The 27,636-nt window shown below is 32.4% G+C and overlaps 5 protein-coding genes across 5 annotated transcripts; 3 read left to right on the top strand and 2 right to left on the bottom strand.

Annotated features, from left to right (window-relative positions):
- Positions 1–478: 478 nt before the first annotated feature.
- Positions 479–8,661, bottom strand: LOC124940742 (calmodulin-binding transcription activator 5). The gene is made up of 13 exons (XM_047481276.1): positions 8,397–8,661; positions 8,060–8,185; positions 7,600–7,715; positions 7,437–7,525; positions 7,248–7,293; positions 6,522–6,654; positions 6,139–6,258; positions 5,987–6,045; positions 3,964–4,287; positions 2,747–3,438; positions 2,001–2,547; positions 868–1,173; positions 479–778 (listed from the first exon to the last, which is right to left on the bottom strand). Exons 1-13 carry the CDS (start codon positions 8,452–8,454, stop codon positions 731–733), a joined length of 2,664 nt encoding a protein of 887 aa, XP_047337232.1. The 5' UTR covers positions 8,455–8,661; the 3' UTR covers positions 479–730.
- Positions 8,662–12,305: 3,644 nt separating this feature from the next.
- Positions 12,306–15,549, top strand: LOC124938334 (acetate--CoA ligase CCL3). Its single transcript, XM_047478756.1, has 3 exons — positions 12,306–12,594; positions 13,638–14,228; positions 14,462–15,549. The coding sequence occupies exons 1-3, from the start codon at positions 12,379–12,381 to the stop codon at positions 15,356–15,358; spliced, it is 1,704 nt and encodes a 567-aa protein (XP_047334712.1). The 5' UTR covers positions 12,306–12,378; the 3' UTR covers positions 15,359–15,549.
- An 881-nt stretch (positions 15,550–16,430) lies between these two features.
- On the top strand, positions 16,431–17,957 carry LOC124937704 (protein trichome birefringence-like 4). Its single transcript, XM_047478012.1, has 3 exons — positions 16,431–17,132; positions 17,206–17,399; positions 17,477–17,957. Exons 1-3 carry the CDS (start codon positions 16,458–16,460, stop codon positions 17,952–17,954), a joined length of 1,347 nt encoding a protein of 448 aa, XP_047333968.1. The 5' UTR covers positions 16,431–16,457; the 3' UTR covers positions 17,955–17,957.
- Positions 17,958–18,182: 225 nt separating this feature from the next.
- LOC124937703 (AMSH-like ubiquitin thioesterase 3) lies at positions 18,183–23,472 on the top strand. The gene is made up of 14 exons (XM_047478011.1): positions 18,183–18,443; positions 18,691–18,755; positions 18,828–18,903; positions 18,971–19,054; positions 19,163–19,257; positions 20,652–20,757; positions 20,829–20,875; positions 21,166–21,478; positions 21,554–21,643; positions 21,740–21,802; positions 22,507–22,581; positions 22,749–22,811; positions 23,025–23,077; positions 23,168–23,472. Exons 1-14 carry the CDS (start codon positions 18,327–18,329, stop codon positions 23,340–23,342), a joined length of 1,422 nt encoding a protein of 473 aa, XP_047333967.1. The 5' UTR covers positions 18,183–18,326; the 3' UTR covers positions 23,343–23,472.
- Positions 23,473–23,484: 12 nt separating this feature from the next.
- Positions 23,485–25,810, bottom strand: LOC124937702. Its single transcript, XM_047478010.1, has 4 exons — positions 25,606–25,810; positions 25,408–25,534; positions 24,175–25,334; positions 23,485–24,102 (listed from the first exon to the last, which is right to left on the bottom strand). The coding sequence occupies exons 2-4, from the start codon at positions 25,520–25,522 to the stop codon at positions 23,560–23,562; spliced, it is 1,818 nt and encodes a 605-aa protein (XP_047333966.1). The 5' UTR covers positions 25,523–25,534; positions 25,606–25,810; the 3' UTR covers positions 23,485–23,559.
- Between the last annotated feature and the right edge of the window lie 1,826 nt (positions 25,811–27,636).

The raw sequence follows: 27,636 nt of genomic DNA, 5'->3' as shown, positions 1-27,636 counted from the left end.
AGAGTTTATCATTTAAATAAATATTTTATACTTGCTCAATTTAAAAATATATATATTTAAATATAAAATTAGTTACAAATAAGAATAAATAAATTATATTATAAAAAAATTATATTTACAAAATTAATTATATTAAATTCAATAAATAATATATTTAAAAAAAATTATAAATATAAATTATTTTTTAATATAAAATCTTAAAAACAAAATTATTTATTAACTCTTAAAATCTAATTATCCTAAATTTAAAATCATTTTAACTAAACATTTGTATAGATCTAAGTTTCACAAAATCATTTTAACTAAACATTTGTATAGATCTAAGTTTCACAAAATCATTTCTATTTTATTACAGTTCCTAAATTTTAAACAAACTAGGCCACTTTCTATTTATTTAACTAGTCTATTCCAAAAGTTCTTAGGTTTTGAAAACAAAAACCTAGTGCTTGACTCGAAAAAAGAAAGAAGATCAAGATGATTTAATAAAGAAAACTTACAAGACAACTAAGTTACATCCCACTATAATTTTTTATCGGGGTTTTCCATTTTACACATTACAATACAAGCGAGAACAAATACAAGACCACTAAGAAATGACAAGTTTGTCGTTCTCATAGAACCACTACCCTAAAAATGCATGACTATGACACAACATACATATTACAAGCTGGACTAGACAAGAAAATGTTAGCCATGAAGAAAAGCCGATAAAAACTTACCATTGGAATTGTTATTCCATATCTTCTGTGTTGCTGCTGCTGTCCAGTACACTTTGCAGCTGCATATAATAAATCAAATGTTTCAATAAAGTGAAGTAAAAGGTAGTAAGTAGTAGCTATAATTGAAATGGAAGAAACAAGTCTTTACTATAGCATTATCATGTGTTAGCTTCATTATTCTATATTCTTCTTGTGCCTTCTTTGACCTGAACAGTGCCTGCACCCTTATTACTGATCTCTCCACACGCTCTACAGCTTGTTTCCTGCTCGCTTGAAAGAAGTCCTCCTCCGCGACACTTTCTTTCTTCTTATTTTCCGGTTCTTCAGGGATAACTTGAAGCCCGCGAAATCCCTTTCTCCTTAATCGCCACCTTAGAATCGCTTTCTCAAGCACTCCAACCGACCATACTAATTTCTGATATTGCCTACGAGCTTGGAATCTCCTAAACATCGCCTGAAAACATATCAAACATAATCATATGATCAGGGAAGTATATAGTATAAACTGAATCAACCTGATCAGAGATCACCCCTAGTTTGTACTCCAAATTGGTAAAGTTCGAAATATATTAATGTTCAGATGTACGAATAACTCTTTTGCAAATATAAACCAACTCGGAACTATTGAAGCATGAAACATTTTTAATCATTTATGCTTTTAGCTAATATTAAATGTTTACATTTGATTAGTTTTGTGTTTGAAAATAAGCATGAACATAAATAAGGATATTTAGGATCTCGCATTTTCAACATTTCAACTGTCTTTGTTCAATTGAAATAATTTGTCTGGTTTCAGTGTGTTATTATTTATCTATTATTCATTTGAAAAAAGTGAGACTCTTATTTATTAAACTGCAGCCACGCCAAGATCACAGATATTGTGGGCCAAAACACAAAACCATTACAATCCAAGTCGTGACATGAATTGTCTCAGGTCAGCAAGATGAAACTGCGAAAAATACGTCAATAAACTGAAAAAGTAGCTACTTTAATACATGAATTGCTGTCATTTTACTTAATTTCGTTAATTTAATTGCTTTGAAATTAGATCATGAGCAATTAGAACGTCAATTTGTTAATGTATAGGATCGGATATCGGAAAAGGTTCACAACTCGATGTGAAACATCTGAATCGTCGGATATAGGGTCAAACCGATCTATTAGAGTCAAATTGATGTTTATGAGCTAAATAACCAAACCAACCTTATCTGCTATCGATCACCCCAACTATCACATATGCAACAACCGCTATATGCAGAGAGAGATGCGAGAGATTTTTACCTGAATCTTGATGGCTTGACGACGCATATTAAGGAAATCTTGTCGTAACTTCCAAGTACGGAACCTGTGCTGTATCCTGGCAGCTGCAGCAACCTTTTTTCGCGTTTCGAAATTTCGGAAAGCGTGCTGGATCTTCATGGCAGCAATTATGTTGCGAGCTTCCTCCTCTGGGCTTGCACTCTCGACAGCTTCCGTCCGCAGTTTCAGGGAGTGTTCCCTGAATGCAGATTGTATGCGTCCTGCTGCATCTGCCGCAGTCCTGTAAGCTGCCAGTGTATCCTTAAGGAACAGCTCTTCTTCGGTCAGGTTCTGAAGGTTTCCTGAATCGATATTAGCAGTTTCAAGCGAGCCACTTGCGTTTCCAGCTAGCGTCATGTCTTTAAAGTGTTGAACTAAACCCTTTTCCGCTAGATAAGCTGCCAAACCGTCATGGCCACCCTGAGATGCAAGATCAGCTGCAATACATCCTCCAGGAACTTCTGGAGTTGGATCTGTTACTAGACTTGGCTTTGCTCCAGCTGATAAAAGTTTTGCAACCATTTCCACCCTAAAAAGAAGGATAAGAAGTACAAATTTGCATCAATTGAAACTGTCTTCTTTTTTAGACCAGGGTCTTTTTTCCATGCAGCAGGCTAGCACAACATCCCACCGTCATGACCTCCATTTCAATCAAGGTGCTTTAAGTGAGAATAAAAAATTCAAAACTTTTTCCACTTGAGAAATTCTTAAATTCAAACAAACTATACCTTCCATAGTAGGCAGCCCAATGCAAAGCTGTCCACCCAAATTTATCTCGATAATCCAGCGAAAATCCGGACCAAGAAAATGCATGGACTGCCCATGTGTAACCGAGGATAGCACACAAGTGGAGAACTCCTTGCCCGTTTTCATCATGATTGGATATTTTATGCCCATCAACTATTCTTTCCATCAGCCACTCGTACACTTTATTCTTCAGAGTAAGCTCTAAGACGCTGTCTTTTACATGTTGATATGCAATATGCGTACTTCCAACAGATTTTATTACAGAACCCCATTCTTCCGCAATGTGGGAAGCTTTGCGTGCAAAAAATTTGGCTTCTTTCAAGTAAGTTTTCTGGACCTTACTAGTTAAGATATTGAGGCCTTTTGTGGTAGAGAATAGCAAATGAAAAAGCCTAGTTTGGACCTGGAATTCTTCCCACTTCTCTTGAGTGAAACTTATTTGGTTATGTATCATGGGTGCACGATATTCAAATGTCATGACTTGGCTAATGGGTTTGCAACTATCAATACTCAAGTATAAATTTACAAGTCCAGGGTTATTCGGTGAAATCAAGCACCGGAAAACTCCGGGTTGGACAATCTCGACTGGACCATATGCATCTCCACACACACAATATAAACTGGATTTAGCCATGCTTGAATATCCTTCATGAAAAAGTCCTGTGACGAGGATCTGCAGAAAACATATATGATAAATGAATAAGATGTTAAACGATAATAAATACTATGTGATTGAACTTTTGCAATAATAGTGACCATAGAGACAAAAAAGCTTATTCACCATTACCCAACAAGCATAAGGCAACTGGGATTATTATTCAAGGATCTTGATAGAAAATCCGTGTATAATGGCTGTTAAAGTATCAAATTTTTCATGTTGCATGATCCGAAAAAATCTCCTTTTATTATGTAGAGAAAAATATATTTATACCAAATTTAGAAAAATAATTATACTCATGATCTATAAAATGATTTGTATACAAAAAAAATGAAGCAACAAGTGATTGAAAAAAATCACTTTCAGTTTAACTTTGTTGATTTTCCAATGACACCGTGATTATGACAAAAATTGTCACAAAATACTAATTTTCAAATAGGCTCAATATATGCACATTAGAACCATATATATAGTGGGATATGCATTCTATCAAGAAGGAAAACAAAAATAAGATAATCTGAAGAAAAGAAAATGGAGGACCTTGGTGTCTTCATCAGAGAAAGCCCAAGCAGGAGACACATCAGTTATAGTGAATATTTGCCCTGAAATAGATGATTGGAGAATTTCTGATGCTGGAGAAATAAGTGAGTTAAGGTCACTTTGAATTGAGGATTCCAGCCAATGATTATTTACAGCTTCTGGAGAGTCGGTCATTATGTTGTTTATCCACCTCCCAAAACTATCTTGAGTTTGTAATCCATCATTTGGCACAACGCCTAGAGAATTATTCATGCCTCCTGTCAGATGTTGAGAACCATTAAAGGAATTTTCTATGGGTACCATGTTGGTCGAAGCAATGCTACTCTGCAAAGATAAAACACTAAGATAGAATAAATGTAGTTTACTCTAGATAAAAGAAGGCAAGCATAATTTACTTTAGGAAAAAAAAAGGCAAGCTCTAAACTATTACCAGAAGATCAAGCAGGCTTGGATCCCTCTGCTTAGTTGATGAATAAATTGATAAGATTTATAAATTAAAGACCAATATAAACTAGAACTTTGAAGTTTCTCCTGTAAACCCTCATTTTTTTTTGTGTATGTGAAAGAATGTTTATTTGTCAGCTAAAAGGATCAATCTATAAGAATTAATAGTGACTCCATCTTTCAATACTGCCTACACAATCACATCACATACAACAATCTATGGATGTAGGGCTGTTTAAGCAAATTTACTTGAAGATGCCCATCTTAGGAAAACATATAGCTTAATTCTAATGGAACAAGATAATCAAATCTATTATTTTCAGCTGAGAACACAAATATAAGTAACCTTCTTAGCATCACTAGCAACCAAATCAATACTTGTATTAAACAGGAAACGGAAAATAAAGAAAGGAACGTCAATGATGTAATTGATCAGCATTTCTTCATCCTTCAACAACAAAACAAGAGAAGAATTCCATTTTAATAATTCGGGTTGACCCGAAGTTTTTCTTGCTAACTGCTAAGTGGCCATTAGGGGAGAGCAACTTTGGATAAACCCAAATAACCCACTCAAATAGTTTTACTCATACTATTTTAATTAGATAATAAGTACTCAATTTGTAATGATCTGGATTTTAATCGAATCCATACAAATTCTGGTTTGAATAAGTGAAACAGATTAGCTTTTAATTTAATCCATAATTATTATGGTTGAATTGAATTAAGAAAATTGGACTAAATTCAATTTTATCACACCTACTCATGGTAAATCTTATCTCTAATGGTCTGTTCCTTTTAGTTGGATATGTAATTGATCTCCTTAGCAACTCTGCTTGTTTTTTCTTATCTATTTGGACATGGAGGTGATCTCATTGCATAATACCTTAGATGATCTAGCTCGTATGCTCTACAAAAGATACAGGTAGGAGAAGAACCTAACTCAGATTTCAAGAAACAGGATTTTACAAGTATTTATCCTCAAATTAGGACGTATATGTACCAAGTAAACTACAATTTACATTCTTCTGTTCCAAACTAAATCACTAGACTTTGGAGATGATATCTTTTGTGGAAAGTAATATTTTTTAACATTTTGGCAATGCTTTTATGAAGTTGCAGGACACTAGTGATGAGTTAATCTAGTTGGTGGGAGATGCCATGTGTATAATTTTGTAGCAAAGAAGATTTTCTTCACATATTTGGATGGTAAACTAATACAAAATGAGAGTACAATATATAGGCAATACTTTTCCCCAAAAAATATATATATATATAGGCAATACAAAAAAAGTTCATTAAAAGATAGAACAAACTCCTACATAAACATAAATGAGCCTTGATTGGTATACAAACAACCTCCAAACACTTGGAGTAAATGGCTTTGCACATGATAAAAAAAATGCCTACATTGTATGTTAAGTAATTTTCATTGGGAAAGATGTAAATCATTTTGGGACCCAAGAATCATAACAATAATATTAAGAGTGGAAGCAGTGTAATAAAAAACAAAAGGGAAAAAAAACTAACAAGAGAAATTTACGCATAGGAGGATGATATGAAATATAAGATAATTACTCACGTTTGGAGTAGATTGGTTAGATGCAAATAGATCTTGTTGTGGAAAGTATGGAGATTGTCCTGCCATCAATATTAAAAAACAGTAAATCCATAAGAACAAAAGTAAACTACTTCAGAGATCCTTAAGTGAGCTATCTGAACAAAGCTACCCACCTACATCAGGAATGATCGGCTTCTGTGGATCATCCGGTACCAAAAGCTCTTCCCAGTCCAGTGTATTGATCTCATGTAGCTTACTTTCATAATTTCCCAGTGTCACACAATCACCAGGCACTGTGACATCATATACAATAAATGATATCAGGTAACAATTCAACCATGAGATTTGAAATTTGAAGACTGCATCTGATCTTTATATCCTACTTTGGCAATTACAAGTAATTTAACATTACTATGTATTCCGGTATAGAATTAGAGTAACTTCAGTTAACACAAGAAAATTGATCAGTCGTTACGATTCTTCAAACATTATGATTACAAAAATTCCTTTATTGTATCAGAAATAAATTCAAACTGTAAAACTACATTTTTACAACCTATAAGCTTTCTGTTAACACTGCAATATGCCTGCTCAGCTGGAGAGCCATTTACATCTGATAAGTTCCAAGAAGCAGTTGGATCAGAAAGGCCTGAACTAGATATTGAATTTGTAGATGTGACAGGAGAGCCCTGAAATTGTAACCAAATGAAAACCATAAAAAAAAGTATCAAATGAATGAGCCAAAAAGAAAAAAGAACTGCATTTTATATGGTATTCCATTTTTTAACCTCCTTGTCTAATGATTCAGTCTTTAATGCTAAATTCATAAAATTCTTCTGTTGTCTTATTACAATTATGTGAGTTGCATTATGTTATGTCTAGAGGGAAAATTAGGTTACATACAAAGAAAGATGAGAATAAAAGTTGTATTGTGAGAAGATCAAGAGCAAACTACAAATCAAACATTCTTATGTATACAACATTTTCCCGTCTTCGAGTGTTTCCAGTGCTTCTCCATGTTCTCAAACACTAGTTCAAGCTTTAGGCATGAGCAAACTATAGGTTAATCCAATCAAATATTTAATATGGTTTAGTATTAACCATGATCTATGAACTGTAACTGTATCATAGGTGGTTTAAGATATACAATCTACTAGGTCATAGCTCTTTATAAGATAAAAAGGTTAAAAATAAATGTCTACAGGCCTGCTAACTTTTTCCTTTAATTGATTATAGATAATTTACTACACAATGAGGTTTGTGTGGGTAATAAGAATCTGACCTCTCGTGTTTCACGGTAATGGACAAGAACTATCTGTTCCATTGTCCTGAAAGGAAATTCACACCCGTAAATGGAGATACTAACATAAGCAATTTTCACATAACAAATATATAAAAGTTGGACATTAGCATCATGTCATCCATTTAAGGAAAAGGCCAAAGGTAGACTTTGAATAAGTGCAAAACTAACTTATCGAGTAGCCAATAGCATCTCCGAACAAAGGTTGGATTATCTTCACCATGGGCATAGTAAACATGGATTCTTTCATCATTGCCAACCTGTATATATAACAGCAGAAACATTTGGTTAGCAATTCAACAATGCAAAATTAAGTTGGACATAAAGACCTCACTTTTAGGTGTTCATGTGCTTCCTTGACAGTCTTCCCATCATTTTTCTTCTTCCAATTATGACCATCCTTCCGAAAGTTCCGAAGCACCTTTCGGTCAAACAGCACAATTCTACCACCTATAAGACAATAATTAAGTTCATAAACATCGCATTCCAATTCAATCCACACAAAATTGTAACACATTGCGACTTCATTGCAATTAAAATTGGAAACAGCTGTTAGGGTATAGTGATAATTTGTTCCAAATGACTTCATCTTTGACTAAAACAGTATCTAATACAGCTATAGAGTTGTTTATAGTAAGATCATAATAGTAATAATGCATTAATTAATTGCTTACATAAGCAAACACTAATTCTAGTGCTAAAAATGAAAACAGAATGTTGTGATTAGCCATAAGTTGACTCTTATTCTTCTCTATATGGAACTATTTTCTCCTATAATTGTTAATTAGACGTACTTTCAGGCAAGGTCACTGGCTTCGCATGGATGGTGAAGTACTTATAATTGCAGAGTATAGCGTGAATCTCATTTGGCCGGAGCCATCTTGACTTAGCTTCCTCCAGTACGCTGTCAATATCCAAATCTGTAAGAGAAAAAACGCCGCAAACATGTGATGATTATCGAAATTATCTGATCAATCAACCAGCAACGAAAACAGTAGTAAGTTATAAAGACACTTCCACAATCATATCCAACCATGATGATGACATCAAATAGAGAAGTAAACATGAAGAAATTTAAAGGTGGGACCGTCGATCAAGAGAATAACAACAGTAGTTCTTTTTAATACATGCCTTTCATAGAACGGAATCCATGAATCTCCCATCCTGCAAGCCCTACTACGCTAGTCATGACGAGAATCAAATCAAATAAAGAGATTAAGCCGATGTTCAGAGTTCACCGATATATAGGTGATTACACATAAGGAACAAATCAATTTGAAGTGGTGTAGTAGAAAAGTGGAATCTGTATCTGAGCTGAAAACCTAATTCAATTCTCAACCAAACTGAATTAAGAAGAGAGAGAAACCGACGGATGTATGAAGACGAAGACTGTGAATAGACGGCCAAACTGTTTTCGTGACTGACTGAATTTGACATGGACCAATAATTTTGTGAAAATTAAATAACACAAATTAGTGTTGTTACTTTTACATAATTTAATACTTTCAATTCATTATTTAACAATTAACATGCATCAAATTTATTTATATATTAAAAGTTTAATTCAAATATGAAATTTATATTATTCATTTTTCAAAATCAAACAAGCTTAGTCTTAAAGTCTTTGTTTTATACTTAGGCTTCATGTATTTATTTATTTTAATTTTTTTTTTAAATTATCAATTAAATTTTATAAAATGATGACCGTGTGAGCACAACAAACAAATTATCACATCCAAAAAAATTAAAATAATGAAAGTTAAATTAGACAAACCAACAACATAAATTATTTTAAATATATATATAATTCTATTTTTCACATCATATTAATTTAATTTCTAAAATATTATATCTAAAAATCTTCATTTAATTTCTTTTGCCAAAATATATTTTATTTTTTTGACATACATATTAATTTTGTTATAAAAGTAATTATGGTAGCTCAAGAGTTGGTTTAATATAGGTTTTTGAGTATTTTTGAAATTTTACCATTTTTTATAAATTCACTCTCTTTTATGTGTTATTATCATTTTAATGATTAAATCACTCGAAAAAACAACTAAAATATTAAAAAAACAAATTACAAACTCAAATAAATTATTTTTCGTAACAAATTTTTAGACAAAATCTAAAAAAACATCTTCAAATAAAACAATAGAACAAACCTCAATTGTCAAGTTTGAGGAAAAATTCTCAAGTTTAAAGTCGTTTTCTTTATATTTTTAAAATAATTTAAACAAAATCATTTTTTCAATTAATTATTTTTTAGCAATCATATCACTCATTTCATTAACAAAATATTAAAATACCCTTTATTTTAAATTATTATTTTTTATTTTATTTATATATATTAATACTATTTAAGTTTTTTTACAAAAAAAAATAATTATCACCTCCTCAAAATCATCCATCATTATTTTTTTCTCCCTCTATGCTTTTAAAAAAACCCTAATCTGAACCCGGCCGCCTAAGATATAAATTATAAAATGGTAACTTTCAAAATTAAAAAAATAAACTATTATTATTTTTTTCAAAAAAAATTACAAACAAACCGACCCTTTTTTAATTGCTTCAATTCAAGTCCATGAGTTTTAAAGATAAGACTGCAAAGATCTTATGAAGGCTTAAACTACACGACGAAGTGAAAGTCAAACAGGGCCCTGGATGGCCTGGTCTTTGGACCAGTTAAAATAATTATAAGGTTGAAAAGTATTAATGAATTTTAATCCAGTAATAGAAATATCAACATGTATACAAAAAAACACACTATTATTTATTTTAATACTAATGAAAATGAAAACACACAATAATAAACATACAAAAATTGAGAGGGCATTAAAAACTTGTTTATTATGGTTAATAGAACTATATGTCTTTAAGTAGTGAGTAAGAATCTTTATATTAATTTAAAAAGAAATGAAAACTTACAAAATTATTATTTTAAATTTGGAGAATCAGACAATGTATTAGTTATAACTTCCCTGTCCTAATTGTTTACTTGCCAACTTTCTTGTAGACCAAAGTTATTTATGTGATGATCACATATAACCATAAAATAAATAATCATCTCAAAGATTATTTTGTCTTCTTAATTTATTAATTGTGTTTTTGCATTATAAAAATCATATAATCAATATTAAATTAGTTTAAGTAATATTCTATATTAATTGTCCTTTTTACACAAACTTAATATAATATTTATGTTTGATGGTTGGTTAAAATATATAATAAGATATCTTTTAATAATAAGACTAGTTAGGTTACAATATTGTTTAATTTTATTTTTATGATAATATAAATACGGAATAATTCTCTAGTTATATTTGCATGTGCTATTATGGAGATTATCGGAAATTATAGAGCTAGATAACAATTTTTGTGCCGTTGTCTTTAATTTCACTTTTACTTTTTAATCTGCGGTTTTGTTTTAAATGACCTCGGTGGTAAGTAGGTTTATTTAATAAAAACTAAGACAGTTAAAAAGTTGTCACGTAGTTAAGATAAAAACTTAATATTTTTATTTGATTATAAATTTAAATCTTATTAATTTTTTTATTATTATTAATTTTTTAAACTATATTTAGAAGAAAAAAAAAATAGTTTCACATTTTTTTATCCCGGGAATTGGGCAACCAAAAACTCGAATAATGCCTCATTTGTTTAATAATATAAATTATTATAGTTTAATATTTTAAATGATTATTCTTTAATTAATCAATAGACAACATCCAGACTATACATTTATACATTTGTAGTTTATTTAAATATATGTATTAATAAAAGATAATTTAAACCTAAGTATTATAAAAAAAAAGTTTAATTTAATCTCGGTTAGTAAATAAAATTAATTTTATTTTTTTTAATTTATATATTTATATATATTTTTAATTAAATATTAATATATTTTTTCTCTTTCTTTTTCATTAATTAACTAACTATTTACTTTTATTTTTTATATAAATTTCTTAATATTCATATATGAGTATTTATTAGGGATTATTTTAATTTTATATCTCTTCTTTTCTTTATATATATATTTTTTATATTAAAATTAATTATTAATTATTTTAAAATTGTTTGATTTCTAATGACTACTGAGTGACTTATCTTTTCAACAACAAAAATTATAAAAAAAAAATTCATTAAGAATTAAGAATTAAATAATAACAACAACAGAGTAATAATTAATCAAATATTAGACAAAATTATATTTTTTTATTATTACTATAAGTTATAAATAAAAAATTAAATAAAAAATGATTAATTTCAATTTTGTTTATATTAAATTAAATAAGAAATAAATTCTTCACAATAATATTACAGCAGAACAAAATTTATAAATAAATTGTTAAAATTCATTAAAAAATAAGAAATTGAGAACTAAGAGAAATAAAACGAGATAAAAAAAATAATATAAAAAAACTAATATAAAACTAATAAAAAAATTAAGAATAAAATAAATTTAAATGATTTAATTAATAAAAAAGAAAGAGAAAATAAATTAATATTTAATTAATAAATATATAAATTAAAAAATAAAAATTAACCTTTTTTATTAAAAATAAAATAAAATTAAATGAGCATATTTTTTTTTATAGTACATAAATTTAAACTATCTTTTATTATTTCATAGTCTTAAAAAATCAACTAACTAATTTTTAAAGTTTGTGAGATATTTTACTTAAAATGTAAAACTTAACTAGATGTCAACCTCATATACGGATCAAGTAAAGAAAAATTATGAATAAGAAAATATATGTCATTTATTTAAATAAATAATAATTAAATTGAAAAAAATTAAAGTGACACGAGCACATTTTTATCTTTATTTGTTTTTGTTCTCTCCCATTAATTGATCCGCCGCCTCTCTCTATAAGTGTTACAAGGACATTCCAATCTCCAAATATCCTAAGATATATTTCATAAGCCTTATGAAGAAATAATTTAATTTAAGAAGTTATTGTTCATAAAAGAAACTGAGAATTATTTAATTTTTTTTAAAAAAAATTGATTACTTTATCAAAATAATTCATTTTGTTAATGTTTCGTAGATAGATATCACGTTGATGGTGGTGGAAAGAGAGAGGGAGATCGAAGAGAGAGAAGTGAGAAAATGGTGGTGGAAAGAGATATTGATGATTTGCCGAAGAACGCCGCTAACTACACGGCTTTGACGCCTCTCTGGTTCCTGGAAAGGGCGGCGTTAGTTCATCCAAATCGCAAATCACTAGTCCATGGATCCATACACTACACTTGGCTCCAAACTTATCGCCGTTGCCGCCAACTCGCGTCTGCTCTTTGTCAAAGATCGGCCAGCTTCGGAAGCACAGTAACTATCTTCTCCTCTTCCTCGATCTCACTTTGTCTGATTTCTAGTGCAAATGATGAAAGAAACGATAGTAGAATGTTCTGCTGATTAATCGATGTTTTTATCTGTGTTTGATGATCGAAATTTTGATTTTGAGGTGGAAAGTGACTTATGTTTCATTTATGAGGAGTTGATATAATTTCAATCAACATCGTCCTTATGTAGGGACATATGTAGATCTGATGTAGCTTTATAGAATAACTAAATCTCGTTTGCATATAGGTGAATTTGTTTGCGTTTTCCTTTGTAAAATTTGCATTTGACTTGCTTTTGGATTGAGAATTTACAAAGGAAAGATAGTGAATGAATAGATATGTAAAATACATCCTTGTTTGGTTAGAAGAGTGAGTAAATCCCATCTTCTAGCCTGCGCGTCAACAAAAGTGGATATCCCCATCTTTTGAGAGATTCTGGGTTCGAGTCAGTCAGGCGTCTTGTTAATTGGTTAAGTGTGTTTGCGGGCTATGGGCTTACCCCTTGTAGTCACATTATCCCTTGTTCTAGCCTAGCTGTAACAAGAGGTGAATATCTCAGTCTTTTTGACTTTAAGAGTTCCTGGGTTCGAGTCCGTCAGGCAGCAAGTTCTGTGCCTAATTAAATTGATAGGTGTGTTTGCGGGATATGTGTTTAACCCCTTGTGACCACATTTTAATTCTCAAAAGAAGAATGGAGGAAATACAACAACTTATCATCGTTTGATTTGTACTTTTAAATGGGAGGAAGAGAAGAAGGAAAAGATCTGGCTATCAATACCTTCTCCTTGCTTGGTTAGAATAATGAATGAAAGACCAAAGATGATTTATACTTTCAAAATGGAGCAGAAGATAAGGGTTAGAATTATGTTACTTTAATAAATCAGAGGAAAAGAAGGATTCATCATTTTGCTTGCTCAATTCTTTGTTTTTGTCCCATAGGATCTTCATTGATTACTGTGAATAATGAATATCATGTTAAGCTTTTGGGTTGTTCTGAATACCTAATAACTCAAATTTCTTTTGTGAAAGGTGGCAGTTATTGCTCCCAATGTCCCTGCTCTATATGAAGCTCATTTTGGAGTTCCAATGGCAGGAGCTGTAATCAACCCTGTAAATATTCGTCTAAATGCATCGACGGTTGCTTTCCTTTTAGAGCATTCATCTTCTGCAGTGGTGATGGTGGATCAAGAGTTCTTCTCGTTGGCAGAGGAAGCTTTAAAAATATGGGCTGATAAAAGCAAAAGTATATTTAAGGCTCCACTATTAGTTGTCATAGCTGATGATACATGTGATTCAAAGTCTCTGAAATATGCATTGAGCAGAGGAGCAGTTGAATATGAAAAGTTCTTGGAAACCGGTTGCCCTGAATTCGCATGGAAAGTTCCAGAAGACGAGTGGCAAAGCATTTCTCTAGGATATACTTCTGGTACAACGGCTAGTCCTAAGGGAGTGGTATTGCATCACAGAGGAGCGTATCTAATGTCTCTCAGTAATTCTCTAATTTGGAGTATGAATGAAGGAGCTGTTTACTTGTGGACCTTACCCATGTTCCATTGTAATGGCTGGTGCTTCACTTGGACTCTCGCCGCACTTTGTGGCACAAGCATTTGTCTTCGACAGGTAATTATTTAACTAAAGTTGTTCTTTAGTTAAAGTATAAAGGTCCATGTATTTTTACCCAAATAACGAGTATTTCAAAACAACCACTTGGTTATTAAAATAACCCAAGATCAATCAAGGCCTTTGGTACCATAGAAAGTGATTTGGGTATCTAAACATGCTTTGTACCCGCACCCACAATTCAAACACAAATTTAAACAAACATTCGTTTGAATACAATTCACATGATGCAGGTCTCGGCAAGTGCAGTTTTCCAAGGAATATCAGATCACGGCGTGACCCATTTCTGTGCTGCACCCGTGGTTCTAAACACAATCATAAACGCATCTCCAGAAGAAACTATTCTCCCACTCCCACATCTCGTACAAGTAATGACAGCCGGTGCAGCCCCACCTCCTTCGGTCCTCTCATCAATGTCAAACCTCGGTTTTCGAGTCACCCACACATATGGCCTTTCAGAAACATACGGACCCTCAACCGTATGCGCCTGGAAACCCGAATGGGACAATCTCCCCTCACAAACACAAGCCCGTCTCAATTCCCGCCAAGGCGTTCGTTACATCGCGTTGGAGGGATTATCCGTGGTGAATACCCACGATATGACACCCGTACCCTCAGATGGAAAAACAATCGGAGAGATTGTAATGCGGGGGAATGGCGTGATGAAGGGATATTTGAAAAACGAGAAAGCCAACGAAGAGGCTTTCCGTGGCGGGTGGTTTCATTCGGGCGATCTCGGAGTGAAACATGAAGATGGGTACGTGGAAATAAAGGATAGAGCGAAGGATGTAATTATATCGGGTGGAGAGAATATAAGTAGTGTGGAGATTGAGAATGTTTTGTATTTGCATGGGGCGGTTTTGGAGGCGGCGGTTGTGGCTAGGGCGGACGAGAGGTGGGGGGAGTCGCCGTGTGCGTTTGTTACGGTGAAGAAAGGGGTTGACGGATCAGATGAGCGTCGGTTGGGTGAGGAGATAATTAAGTTTTGTAAGTCGAAGATGCCGGGGTATTGGGTTCCAAAATCTGTTGTTTTTGGACCTCTTCCTAAAACGGCTACGGGGAAGGTGCAAAAGCATTTGTTGAGGACTAAGGCTAAGGAAATGGGTCCTGTTAAGATGAGCAAACTCTAAACTGGGCGATTTGATTCAATAATTTGTTTGTCCATCATCAATGGCACTATTGGCATGATTTTAACTCACTGTTTCAATGATCCATGCTGCAAGCATATTATGTAAGTGAAAGTGCAAAATTAAAAAACCAAATATAACTATTTGACTCAAGAAAAGTTATTAGATCCTTAAACGAATCAACATATTTATCGTTGTGATAATACAGTGTGAATGATTTTTAACGGTCTACCTTGTTGTTAATTATTATTCGGGTTTTTTTAATTGGACAGTCTACCAAAAAATTGTAGGGACATTGTTTCATCGTGTAAGTCTCGTTTTTTTAGCCACCATGTAGTCTCTATCATAGGCCTATAACTCATTTGATTTTAATCAAATTCTAAAAAAATACTTTAAATATTTGTCTCAACATGATAATGTAAAAATAAATGAGAAATTGTTTTCCACACATACAACTCACAATAATCATCTCATTTTACATACATCATCATTAGTGAGAATTCCGTAAATGACACTCCAACAATCTCATAATTTTTCTCAACAAAGTTTAATCGTGTAACAATGTTACACATTGAAGTTATTCAAATTATGTGACTACATTGAATCTCGAGATCAAGAAAAAAGATTTAACTCTTTATTTTTAACCCTGAACAATAGTCTATTATTAGACATGCTTTCCTTTGTGTTTAATCTTTTTTTGTATTTCATTCGGTTGCCAAAATCACTAAATCGAACGACAAACTTAATTTTACAAATGAATCTCTACAAATTGTAATAAAATCAAGCTCGGAAAAACATTTGCCAAACATTTAACGCCACACTAAATTTCGTCCCATAAATGAATAAAATATTCATTACCCGCAATAAAAATGGAATGCTTCTCATAAACCTTCCAAATTTTTATTATTATTGAAAAAATCATTTTATTTTATTGACTTAAGAAATGATGCAACAAAATGAGGAAGCATATTCAAATTATGTAATGTGGGAAATGGCAACACTTTTGTAAGTGGTTGAGGCTTTCATCTTCCTCTTCCTCTTCCGTTGTTAACTATCCCCTCCAAAAGCTACTCTCTCATTCTCTCACTCTTTAGTTACTCCAATGGCTTCTCTGAAGAGTCTCTGGTATACACTTTCAAACTATTCAAGAAACCTTTCTCCTCCCCTCCCGAAATCAAGAACCAAAGCCCTCACCCTATCCCTTCTAATCGGATCCTTCTACCTCTCCTACTTCTTCTTCTTCGCTTCCATCTCCGATTCCCGCCCTGCACTAACCGCAGCAACCTTTGCTTCCCGCCTATTATCCCTCTCTTCCATAGCTTCCACCTTCACCACTTTCCCCGTTTCATCTTCTTCTTCTTCTTATACCGTCCAATCAAACAAAGGTTCAAGAGAAAGGAAGACCCATTTCAGTTCTTGCAACATCTTCGATGGAAAATGGGTTTTGGATAAAAGATCAAGACTTCTTTACAAGCCAGGTTCTTGCCCGTATGTTGATAATGCGTTTAATTGTTATGAAAACGGCCGGTCGGATTCTAGTTACTTCCAGCTCCGGTGGAGGCCTCACGGATGTAACATTCCAAGATTTAATGGTTTGAAAATGCTGGAAATTTTGAGAGAGAAAAGGGTTGTGTTCGTGGGAGATTCGTTGAATAGAAACATGTGGGAATCGTTAGTTTGTGCTCTGAGGAACTCTCTCGCCGATAAAAGCAGAGTGTTTGAAGTTTCCGGCCGGCGAGAATTCAAGACTCAGGGCTTCTATTCTTTCAGATTCAAGGTTATTTCAGTTTAGATTGAATTGAATCCATTCATTCTTCTTCTTTTTAGTATAATGAATTCATTTTGTCCAGGATTACAACTGCTCAATTGATTTCATAAAATCCCCATTCTTGGTTCAAGAATGGAAGATTGTAGACAAGGCGGGTACGAGAAGAGAAACTCTAAGACTTGACTTGATTCAAGATTCTTCAATCAATTACCTTGATGCTGATATCATCATCTTCAACACCGGCCATTGGTGGACTCACCAAAAAACCTACAAAGGGTAATCATAACAATACCAAAAGCTGCTGTTTTTTTGGATAAAAAAACAGAGCATTTTCTGAAATATTTGAATTTCAGGAGCAACTATTTCCAGGAAGGAGATCGAGTATACAACAGGCTTGAAGTTGCAGAAGCATACACAAGAGCATTAAAGACATGGGCGAAATGGGTTGATTCAAACGTAAACTCCACAAAAACCCGTGTTTTCTTTCGTGGGTATTCAGCTTCCCATTTCAGAGGAGGGCAATGGAATTCCGGCGGGAATTGTGACGGCGAAACTGAACCTATAAGGAACGACAGCTTCCTCGGACCTTATCCATGGATGATGAATGTTCTTGAATCTGTCATGTCAGGAATGAAGACGCCTGTTTCTTATTTGAACATTACAAGAATGACCGGTTACAGAAAAGATGGACACCCTTCCATTTTCCGGCAGCCGGAGGTCAGAAGAAGTCGCCGGATTATTCAGGATTGTAGCCACTGGTGTCTTCCCGGTGTGCCGGATTCTTGGAACGAACTTCTTTATGTTTCTCTTCTTATGTCTGATTCTAAATAGCATTCTTTTTACAGTATAATGTCATTTTTTGAAATCCAACGGTTGGAAATCTCTTTTTCTTAATTTTTGGAATTTAAACTAACATTTTTAAATATTTTTCTTAATATATAATAACTTAGATGTTATAAAAGAAATAATTTATAAAATTTTTTTTTGATAAAAACTAAATAGCCCTAAGTATAAAATCATTGTCTTTTACTGCAGACAAAAAAAAAAAAAACTTCCATTGAAGAAGGGCGAAGCTTCTCTGTTAATTCTTAGTACAAAGACTCCTCTTTTATTAACTTAACGAACACGTATCGACGACGTTTCTCCTCCTTCGTTCCTTTTCCGGCGATACTGTGATTGATTAGCATAAAGATCGCCGTGATAATGATGCCCTCGCCGGAGAAACCGATCAACGTAAATGCTATGGCCCGGAAGATTGATGTTGATAATCGAATCCCTCTTCGCAATTATTACCGAATCGCCGATAATCTCCTTAAGCAGGTATGCGATTGATCAAATTTAAAGTCGCTTTGTGGGTTTCGCTTAGGAAGATAATTTGGAGATCAATTGACCCAATCTCATTGTAATGGGTTTTAATTATTCATTGTATAATGGAACTTACAGTAATGATTGAGTTCATATTCTGGGCATATTAGGGTCAGTTATAATTTAGCAAAAAAATAGGCAGTTCAAGGGATTAAACTTTGTTATTGAATTATACTGATGTCTTGATGAACTCGGTATCCAGGCTAGTATTTACAGGGAGGAGAAGAACATTATAGACTTGTATATCATACTTATCAGATATATAAGGTAAAGAAAACATAGTTAATTTCCATTTAACTCTTGAGAATGGTAAATGTGATTATTATTCATGGTGTTCAGTTTGGTGACCGAAACTACTACTTCACATCGAGATTATCAACCATTGTTTCCAAAAGATAGAGCACTTCACAAAAAGGTGAGTTGAAATTTCTCCATGTGATTATATAAATTTGGTCTGATTGGGTTTTCTGTAATTTTTCCAGAATGCATTTGCTGTTATGGACGAGGTAGAGGCTTTGAAGCCAAAATTTCAACGTCTAGTGACAGAGCAGAAACAGGTTAAGCAGGTTGTTTGTCGGAAACAGCTACTTCATATACTCTTCATATTGTCTTTGTTTCATCTATTGGAAATGATGCACTCTACCTATTGACTCCTCTTCCATCTTCAATTTCAGCCCGATCAAATTGAATCATCATTATTACATAAGCAGAATACTGGTCATACTCAAGTTTTACAACCCAGTACTGTCGACCTCCAGTTTCAGAAGCTGTGAGTAATTCATTGTTTCATCTTGTGAAAGCATATGAATTTAGCTGTATGTTTGTCACATACTTGCAGTGTTAAAGTGGTATTTTTTAGGCTCTTACTATATTACTGAGTTAAGTCATTCATAGCTTACCGATTCTAGCTTATTTTTTTCTAACTTAATTTGAGGTGAATCTAAATAATTTACTGATTTTAGATAATACTTATTGAATAGACTTAATTCAAATAAGTTGTGTTATCAAATACTGTTAGTGCTTTTTTAATTAAGCTTGTTTGATAACATTATTAAGTAAAGCACAATATTCATTAAGTAGAGCTGAAAATAGGTGCTTAATTTTAAGTGAAGTCAAATTTACATAGTACTGAACATTTAATTTGTTGGATCATACTTCGTTAGATCTGTTTTTCTGTATATATATATAGATTATATTCACTTGTTTTCAGTTTATGTTTCGAACACTTGGGGCTTCATTTGATATGTACCACTATTCTATCATCATTCACTTCTTCCATCAAATCATCAACCAAAATACTCTTACTTTATTCTTTATGAAATATTAAATATTAAGAATATTTTGATTACCCAAATATAAACCACATTTTACATCAAACAAGTTTTTTTTTTAAAACAAAAAATTATTTTCATTGAAAAAAGAGAGATTAAACAGCTCTTAATTCTCAGTCTCTGTTTGAAGCTTCTCTTGTTTTCAGCCTGGTACTCTCAGTAGATTTGTTTTAACTTGAAATGACACTCATTTTTTCAGGTATCTAAATAACACTATCTTTTTTCAAGTTTTTTTTTGTCACCGTATGGATACATTTTCTTACCTGCTGCCATAGTTGAGGCTGTGTGAAGAAAATAGACATTCTTGTGACTTATTTTAGTTTGTTCTTCCCTTGTTGAAACATTCATATGCAGAATGGAGTACACAGTAAAATCCTGCCAAATTCCCCAAAGAAAAGATTTTAATGCTTTATGAGCTTTTGCACTAATTCTGCATTTTTTGTTGCTAAGTGTTGAACCAGATTTAGATACAGTAAAACATGACTTTTCATTTAACATGTTGCACTTCCTTATACCATCAATGTTTTGGTGCTTCTACCGAGAATATCGGTTTCTCTCTTTTCTGAAAATGGTCGTGAAGGCTCGAAACAATGAACTTGGCCATGAGCCTTATGCTATACCACTGAGCTAAACAAGCCTCGAAAAAATAATAAAAATAGATAAACTAAAATATTATTTGCATTTAATATTTAAAGTGTTTAAAAAGTAAGGTAATTTGGTTGATGATTTGAATTATTTGATTGATGATGAGATAAGGGGTTATTATATTTAAATCCAATTAACCCTTCATCAAACAAGGCCCTAGTTGTCGATAACAACTCAAAACATGCAGGTCAATTAATCTGCCACTTCCCAAGCAGGAAACATTAGCGAGACATTCGTTTTTAGGTCCCAATGGTTTTCGAGGTCAGTGGCTTGGACCGAGAGCTGATATAAAGGTAAGATGTGCAAATTTCTATTAATCAATTCTAGGAAATCCATATTGAATATCAGCACTTCCTCGATGCAGGTTCAGTATCCCAGCAATTCAGACTTAATTTCAACTGACAATTTAGCGTAAGTTAAATAATCTATAAACCTATATTTTATTTTCTTGAAAGATTTTACCTGAATTCCAATTGGGAAACTATATGGGTAAGCTGTTTCTTTATGTGATTGTGCTTTTTTTTGTGGAAAGGAAGAAAATTTTGTATTGATAATGAAAAGGATTAACAGAGTGTAATGGCTCAGTTCTCATTTTCAAAAGCAAGATTATACATCATAAATTTCATTTGTCAAACTAGTCTAAACATTATATGCTTCTCTCCCAAGTTTTTTGATTCTTGTGACGTTTTCTATGGTTATAGCCTGAACCAGACTGCAGAATATGAAATTACAGCAACAAAAGACCACTCCAAATTTGATTCATCTCCCATGGAAGATGTTCTTTCATTGGATGATGGTGGATGGAACAAACCTGTTTCAGTGCAGATTGAATCAAACAATGATAATCTACCATTGAGCATCATAAGGCAACCTTCTCCTCCCCCGGTTCTTGCTCAGGTTCAACCTGAGTATCATCCAATTTCTCCTTCTAGAGTTGCAGATCCAAGGCCAGGACCAGCAAAACCAGTCCAGGATGGAATGACCAGCTCTAATTCATTCCAGAATTTGCACATAGTACGAGACATTTGTACTAAGTTGAATAATCTTTTGGTCAATCACGTATGATACTAATTAACATTAATCTTGCAGCCTGTTAAGATGATGGATGACTTTTTACGGTTAGCACGGAAAAATACTGAAAATAATTTAGAAACATGTGGTGTGCTGGCAGGGTCTCTGGTAAGTTGCAGCATTACGAAGAGAATGTTTTAGATATTTACATTTGATTATTCCTTAACTAAAGATAATTTCTCACATTTTATTTCTTGGCTGAAGAAAAACAGAGTATTCCATATCACTTCTCTTATTATTCCAAAGCAAGAGTCTACTTCAGATTCAGTAAGATACTAACTTTTGAGGATTAATGAAGTCCTTTTATTCTTAGAATGAGCCTAAATGTTATCACATTCTTCTATCCGAAAAAATTCACATTTGTTATGTTTGTCAAAAATCACGTTTATTTGGAAAATAATCTAGATCATGATAAAAAATAATAATATTTATAGCAAATGAAACTAAAAGTTTCACTATAATCTATTTTACGATCCAAAATATATTTTTTATACCAAATGAAGTAAAAATCACCGTATAATATCCAGACAACAATCTTCAGACATTGTGTCAAAATAGCAGTTTATTTCCTCAAATATAGCTTGGTGATATTCAATTGTCATTATTCTAATACTTGGTTCTTCATATAATTGAGAATGTGGTATATTTAAAATTTCAATCTGTTTAGTGGAACATGGTGTTTTCATGGTCTATACATACTGCTTAGAGTATCTGGAGGACATTTTTGCTTGTTTGATAACAAAGCAGATATAATCAAATTAATAAACAAAGATTTTCTATGCATCAAGAGGAGGCAGTAATTTATGCCTTCTATTGCACCAAATTTCTACTGCTACAAATAGAGCAGTAGTCTACTTTACTAATTAGTTCTCTTTTTCAGCGTTGTTAAAAACGAGTTAATGCTTGGTCTGCCATACTACCCCACTATCTTGTTCATTTTACTAATGATTAATAATGTTTTGAATTGGCAGTGTCAGACGTTGAATGAAGAGGAGATTTTTGATGTTCAAGATAAACGATCGCTCTTTCCTCTCGGATGGATTCATGTAAGTTGCACACTGGTCAAAAACTTGCACTTCTTCCGGTTAGAATGAGACTATTCATTTCTTTTAGCATCCAAATACTACACACCAGTCCAATTTTACGTTGTCTGTCGATTTCTCTTCTTTGTGATTTGTGTCTACTTATGTGGGGAATTGAACATTGATTGCAGACTCATCCCACACAAACCTGTTTTATGTCCTCCGTCGATCTCCATACTCATTACTCCTACCAGGTATGTATATGATATTTGTTTGATCATGATCATGGCTGAATTTTATTTTTTGAAAATCATTAAAAGCATATTCAACACGAAAGTCATATCTGCTACAATAGAAATTGAAGAAAAATTGTAGATAAAGAATTAATCTCTGTTTGCTTGCTATTCTCAAACTAATGGTGAAGACAAAATCTAAGGAATTTTTCTTCATTCTTTCTTGTTCGATAGATTATGTTGCCTGAAGCAATTGCAATTGTTATGGCCCCTACTGATTCGTCCAGGTGCAGACTCATATCATATTTTTTTCAGAAGAAAATCATTTTCGGTCAAGTTTTGTTGTTGTTTGATCGTTGTTACGTTATGCCTTGCAGTCCTCATGGTATCTTTCACTTGTCTGATCCTGGTGGCGTTTCTGTAATTCGAAACTGTCAACAACGTGGATTTCATCCTCACGAGGAGTTAGATGATGGGAGTCCAATTTATGAGCATTGTTCTCATGTATATTTGAACGAGAATTTGAGATTCGACGTTGTTGATCTTCGATGAGGTCAATTCTCCTTTTGTTATTATTATTAATGTGTGATGCTATTAATAGATTAACCTGTGTAGTTGAATTATCTGTTTGTAAACTTGTTAAAAGGATCTATCCATATATTTTTTCATTTTGGCTAGACAAGAACCAAACAAGAACAACAGAAAGCAAAGAGTTCAAATAAAATACAACTCTATTACAACCACCATAATAAAATGAGCAAATCCATTCTTATAGCTTATAGCTGCTGCTTGCAATCATATCAGCGATGACTTGATTGATTAACGTGTTAAGGATTTGACCTTGAATCTCGACGCCGATTTGGAATATTTCAATTTCAAAGTCGATCCATTTTCCATATTGGCTACTCATGTCTCTATCAACTAGATCATCCACCATGCGATCTTCTTCTTCCTTACCTCCCTTTCCTATTCCTGCGCCTCTCCATCCCGAGATCTCCCCATACACTTCTTCTGCTAACGTTTTTCTTCTTCTTATGCTTCTACCAAACGACAATGCTGCTTTCCATCCTCTGCCTGACATGCATCTCAACTCCATGGATTCGCCCACACAATCAAACAGAAGCTTCTTACTCTGATCTTCTCCTCTTATTGGACTTTCAATTTGATGAAAAAGTTGGGGATTTATGATCCTCTTTGATCGGCCTATCACATAGTCCTCGATCATAAACTCAACCCCAGATAGTATTTCCTTGACATATTCGAGCTCCCATAGTTTCGTTCTAGATGTACCCGAAAGATCCATTTCTCGATCCTGCAGCCATAAAATACTTACTTGTTTTGTTGTAAAGATGTAAACTTTGAAATAAGTTTTATTTCTAAATACCTGTGGGTTGTGCTTGCATGATTGAACCATATTAGTTATTTCCTTAAGCTTTTGCTCCAACAAAGCAGTTAAATCATCAGTTTTCTCAAACGCCATTGGAGTAGTAATTCCTGATCTCATCGGAGTTGTGAATGTAAAAGACACAATATCATTCCTCTTGTCTGTAGCTATCAACTGTTTCTTTCGAGAAACTGTTTTAGTGATTGATGAAGAAGACGATGAGACACTTTGTTTGTCGTCTTCATCATCGTGGTCGAACTTTCTCGAATTGACTTTCAGGGAAGAATTAGAAGAAGAATCATCTAATGTTAATACGGATCTTCTTCTACCATGTGATGTTGACTTATAATTGTTATCTTTCTCAGTTGGACGGCAATTCTGTTTCTGGTTATTCTGCCTGAGGACTACAGTACTCGAGGTTTTCTTCTTCTGGGTATTATTATTCTTATTCGGTTGGATCGAAATGTTGTTACTGCTTTGTCTCGATATTCCTTCTCTCCTTTGAACATTCACCTTTGCTTGGATAGCAAGTGAAACAGACTTTTCTTTATCCGAATCTGAATTGAAGTTGCTGCAGCTCCTCATTCTTCTTCTGCTGCTGCTGCTGCAGCCAATTGAAGCTGCTGTTGCCTTCTCCTTCAAGTCCTTGGTTTTCAATGGAACTGAAGGAAGTTGTAGTTTAATGACCTTTTTAGAAGTAGAATTTGCCTGTAATGCTGGTTCGATAATCTTGGAGACTGCTTCCATTATTTGAGCTGCATCCTTATAAGATGGAACGAAACTGGGGCTTTTTATGGGAGATAAGAGCTTATTTTGAGTGATTGGGATCGATTTAGCTGTTTTTCGTGGCAAGATTTCGGCTTGAAACTTCTCAACAGGCGTCTGCTGCTTGTTTATGGCTCTCTGAACCAAATTGTCAACCTTTTCCTGTTTATCTCCAAGAGAAATAGGTGTTTCTTCTTCTTTTTCTTCTTCGAAATTGGAAGTGGGTAAAGAATCCAATCCCATTAACCTGGCAACAACATTAGTAGTCTTAATTCTATACCCATGATCATCTTCTTCGTTAATTACAGACGAAGAACAACTGTAGTTAGTAGCTTCATCCTCCTCCTCCTCCTCATGGGTCGTTGGCAGATTCTGTTCTGTTCTTTTCTTCTGATCTACAGAAAACATACAGAAATATGATAAATGAACTGTATTTAAGAAAGAAAGAAAGATTTATTATATTTATACCTGGTACTAGAAAATTGGACTTGCTACCAGCAAACAGTTTCTTTCTAGATTTCGAGTTCCAATCGAACATCTGTAGAAAACCGCCAACATAACCTCCTCCTCTTCCTCCTCCCATATAGTCAGTTTCCTTAATTAGACAAACCAGGACAATCAAGAACAGAAAATCAACATTATGATCAACCAAATTGAAACACTTACAAATGTTCTTTAATTATCCTTCCATTTTCTTTAAATTGAACCTTCAAATATGTGTAGAGGAAGGAAAAGTTATCTCCTTTCTTGATGTTTATAGTGCAGAGTCTTAGATATAAAGGAAATGATTATGCAGTAAAAAGTTACATAAAAGGGTGTAAAAGTGGTAGTAATGTCTCTTTAGTGGTGATAGAATAGAAAGGGAGGGAGACATTTCAAATTCTGAACTTGGCACCAACTTCAAAACAAAATAATATCATCACTCTGTCCTCAACTCTCATACATGCCAAAACTTGTATTAATTCTCATTTTTGTCTTTTCAAAATTTTAAAATATTATAAATTCAAATTTTAAATTTTTTTTTTTTTTTTAGGTTTTATTCATTATGAGTGTATTAGTCTATTCATTAGATAATGAATGCAAATTTATCATTTTTACAAATCACTTTCTAAATAAATCATGAATGTGTTATTGGGATAAAATTCAGTTTTTATCTCAAAATTCAACCATCATATCATTAATCTAATTAATTTATTTATATTTTAAAATACTAAAATTATCCCGTACTTATTTTAGTAAAAATTAATTATTAAATAAAAATCTAAAGAGGTAAAGAGTAATTTGGTCAAAAATAACTAAAAACTATTTTTTTTTTCTATTTTTAATCAAACAATGATTTTTCAAACAAAACCCAAAAAACCACTAAGTGTGTTTGAATATGTAAAATTGAAATTAATTTTTTTAAATATTATAAGTACTAAAATTGTTTTAGAACTTATTTTTATATGAACTATAATTGAATTTTTAATTTTGTTGACTCTAACTCCAATTGAATAAAGGTTGTATTTTTTTCCCTTTCTATAGTTTAATATATGTTTACTTGACAAAAACATAAAATTGTACATATTCAACAAATTTGGTTATTGACTGAGTTTAAAGTTAAAATGTTTACTAATAGTTTCAAATTTAAGAGTTTATTTAAAAAATAATAATAATTTAAGTATATATTTTAAAATTGATAAATATTTTTAATTTTTTTAAAAATATCTGTATTTGATTAGGTACATATATTTAAGTTTATCAATCAAAATTATCTTTAACATCTAATTAATATTACAAGAATAAGTTGAGGTGAACAATCATGATGATATGTACTTATTGAGAAAATATTTTTTTCTGGATTTATTAGAAATCTAGAATAGATTAGTAGGAAGTTTAATGTGAAAAGAATGAAAAATAAAAATATTGGATCCTATGGGACCCTTTATACCCTTTAAAAATGTGGAAGGTAAAAAGTACAATTAAGTCCCTAATCTAAACAATAATATACAAAAGATACTTGAATAAATGATATAATTAAAAGGTGAAATGATTTTATATTCCACTCTTTTTTATAGAAATATTGCATATATCCAAGAATTGAATTTCATATACTGCCTTGATAAAAAAAATATGCATATGGTATTGACAATACCTTGTAAAACAACATATTTCTTATAGTTTTAAATAATTTTTATGCCTATAAATTTTGTAATGCCAGCTTATTTTTAGTTCAAGAAAACATGATTTGAGGGAATATTTCAAGTTTCAAATATCTATTTTCTAGCAGTATTGTTGCTTGTAATTTCTTTTCCTTTATAGTTAAAAAAAGTCTTATTAGCCAAAAAAAATTATATATAAGAAAATATTTTATTTTTCAAAAAGGGTAAAATATTTCATATTTCTCGCAAAGGTCAGGAAATTGAAATGAAAATTAATAAAAATCATTCCAAACAAATTATGAGTTAACCTAAATTTCAAGCCAAACAAAAATTAAAAAAACAAACACAATCAATGTAAAACATAAAAAATTGTAAGAAAATAAATATAAATCAAATAAGACTTTGATACCATCCTTTGAACCTCAACCATTTCAGATCTAAAAAACAAACCAAAATATCAAAACGATCATTCATGTTCATCATAGCTGACCGAATCATTCTACACGCCTCTATCCCGTCTCATAAGAGGGATAAAATTGATTTTTCTTTTTTAATC

This window comes from Impatiens glandulifera, chromosome 5, assembly GCF_907164915.1.
Source record: "Impatiens glandulifera chromosome 5, dImpGla2.1, whole genome shotgun sequence".
NCBI lineage: Eukaryota > Viridiplantae > Streptophyta > Magnoliopsida > Ericales > Balsaminaceae > Impatiens > Impatiens glandulifera.
This window is presented reverse-complemented; position numbering and strand designations above follow the sequence as displayed.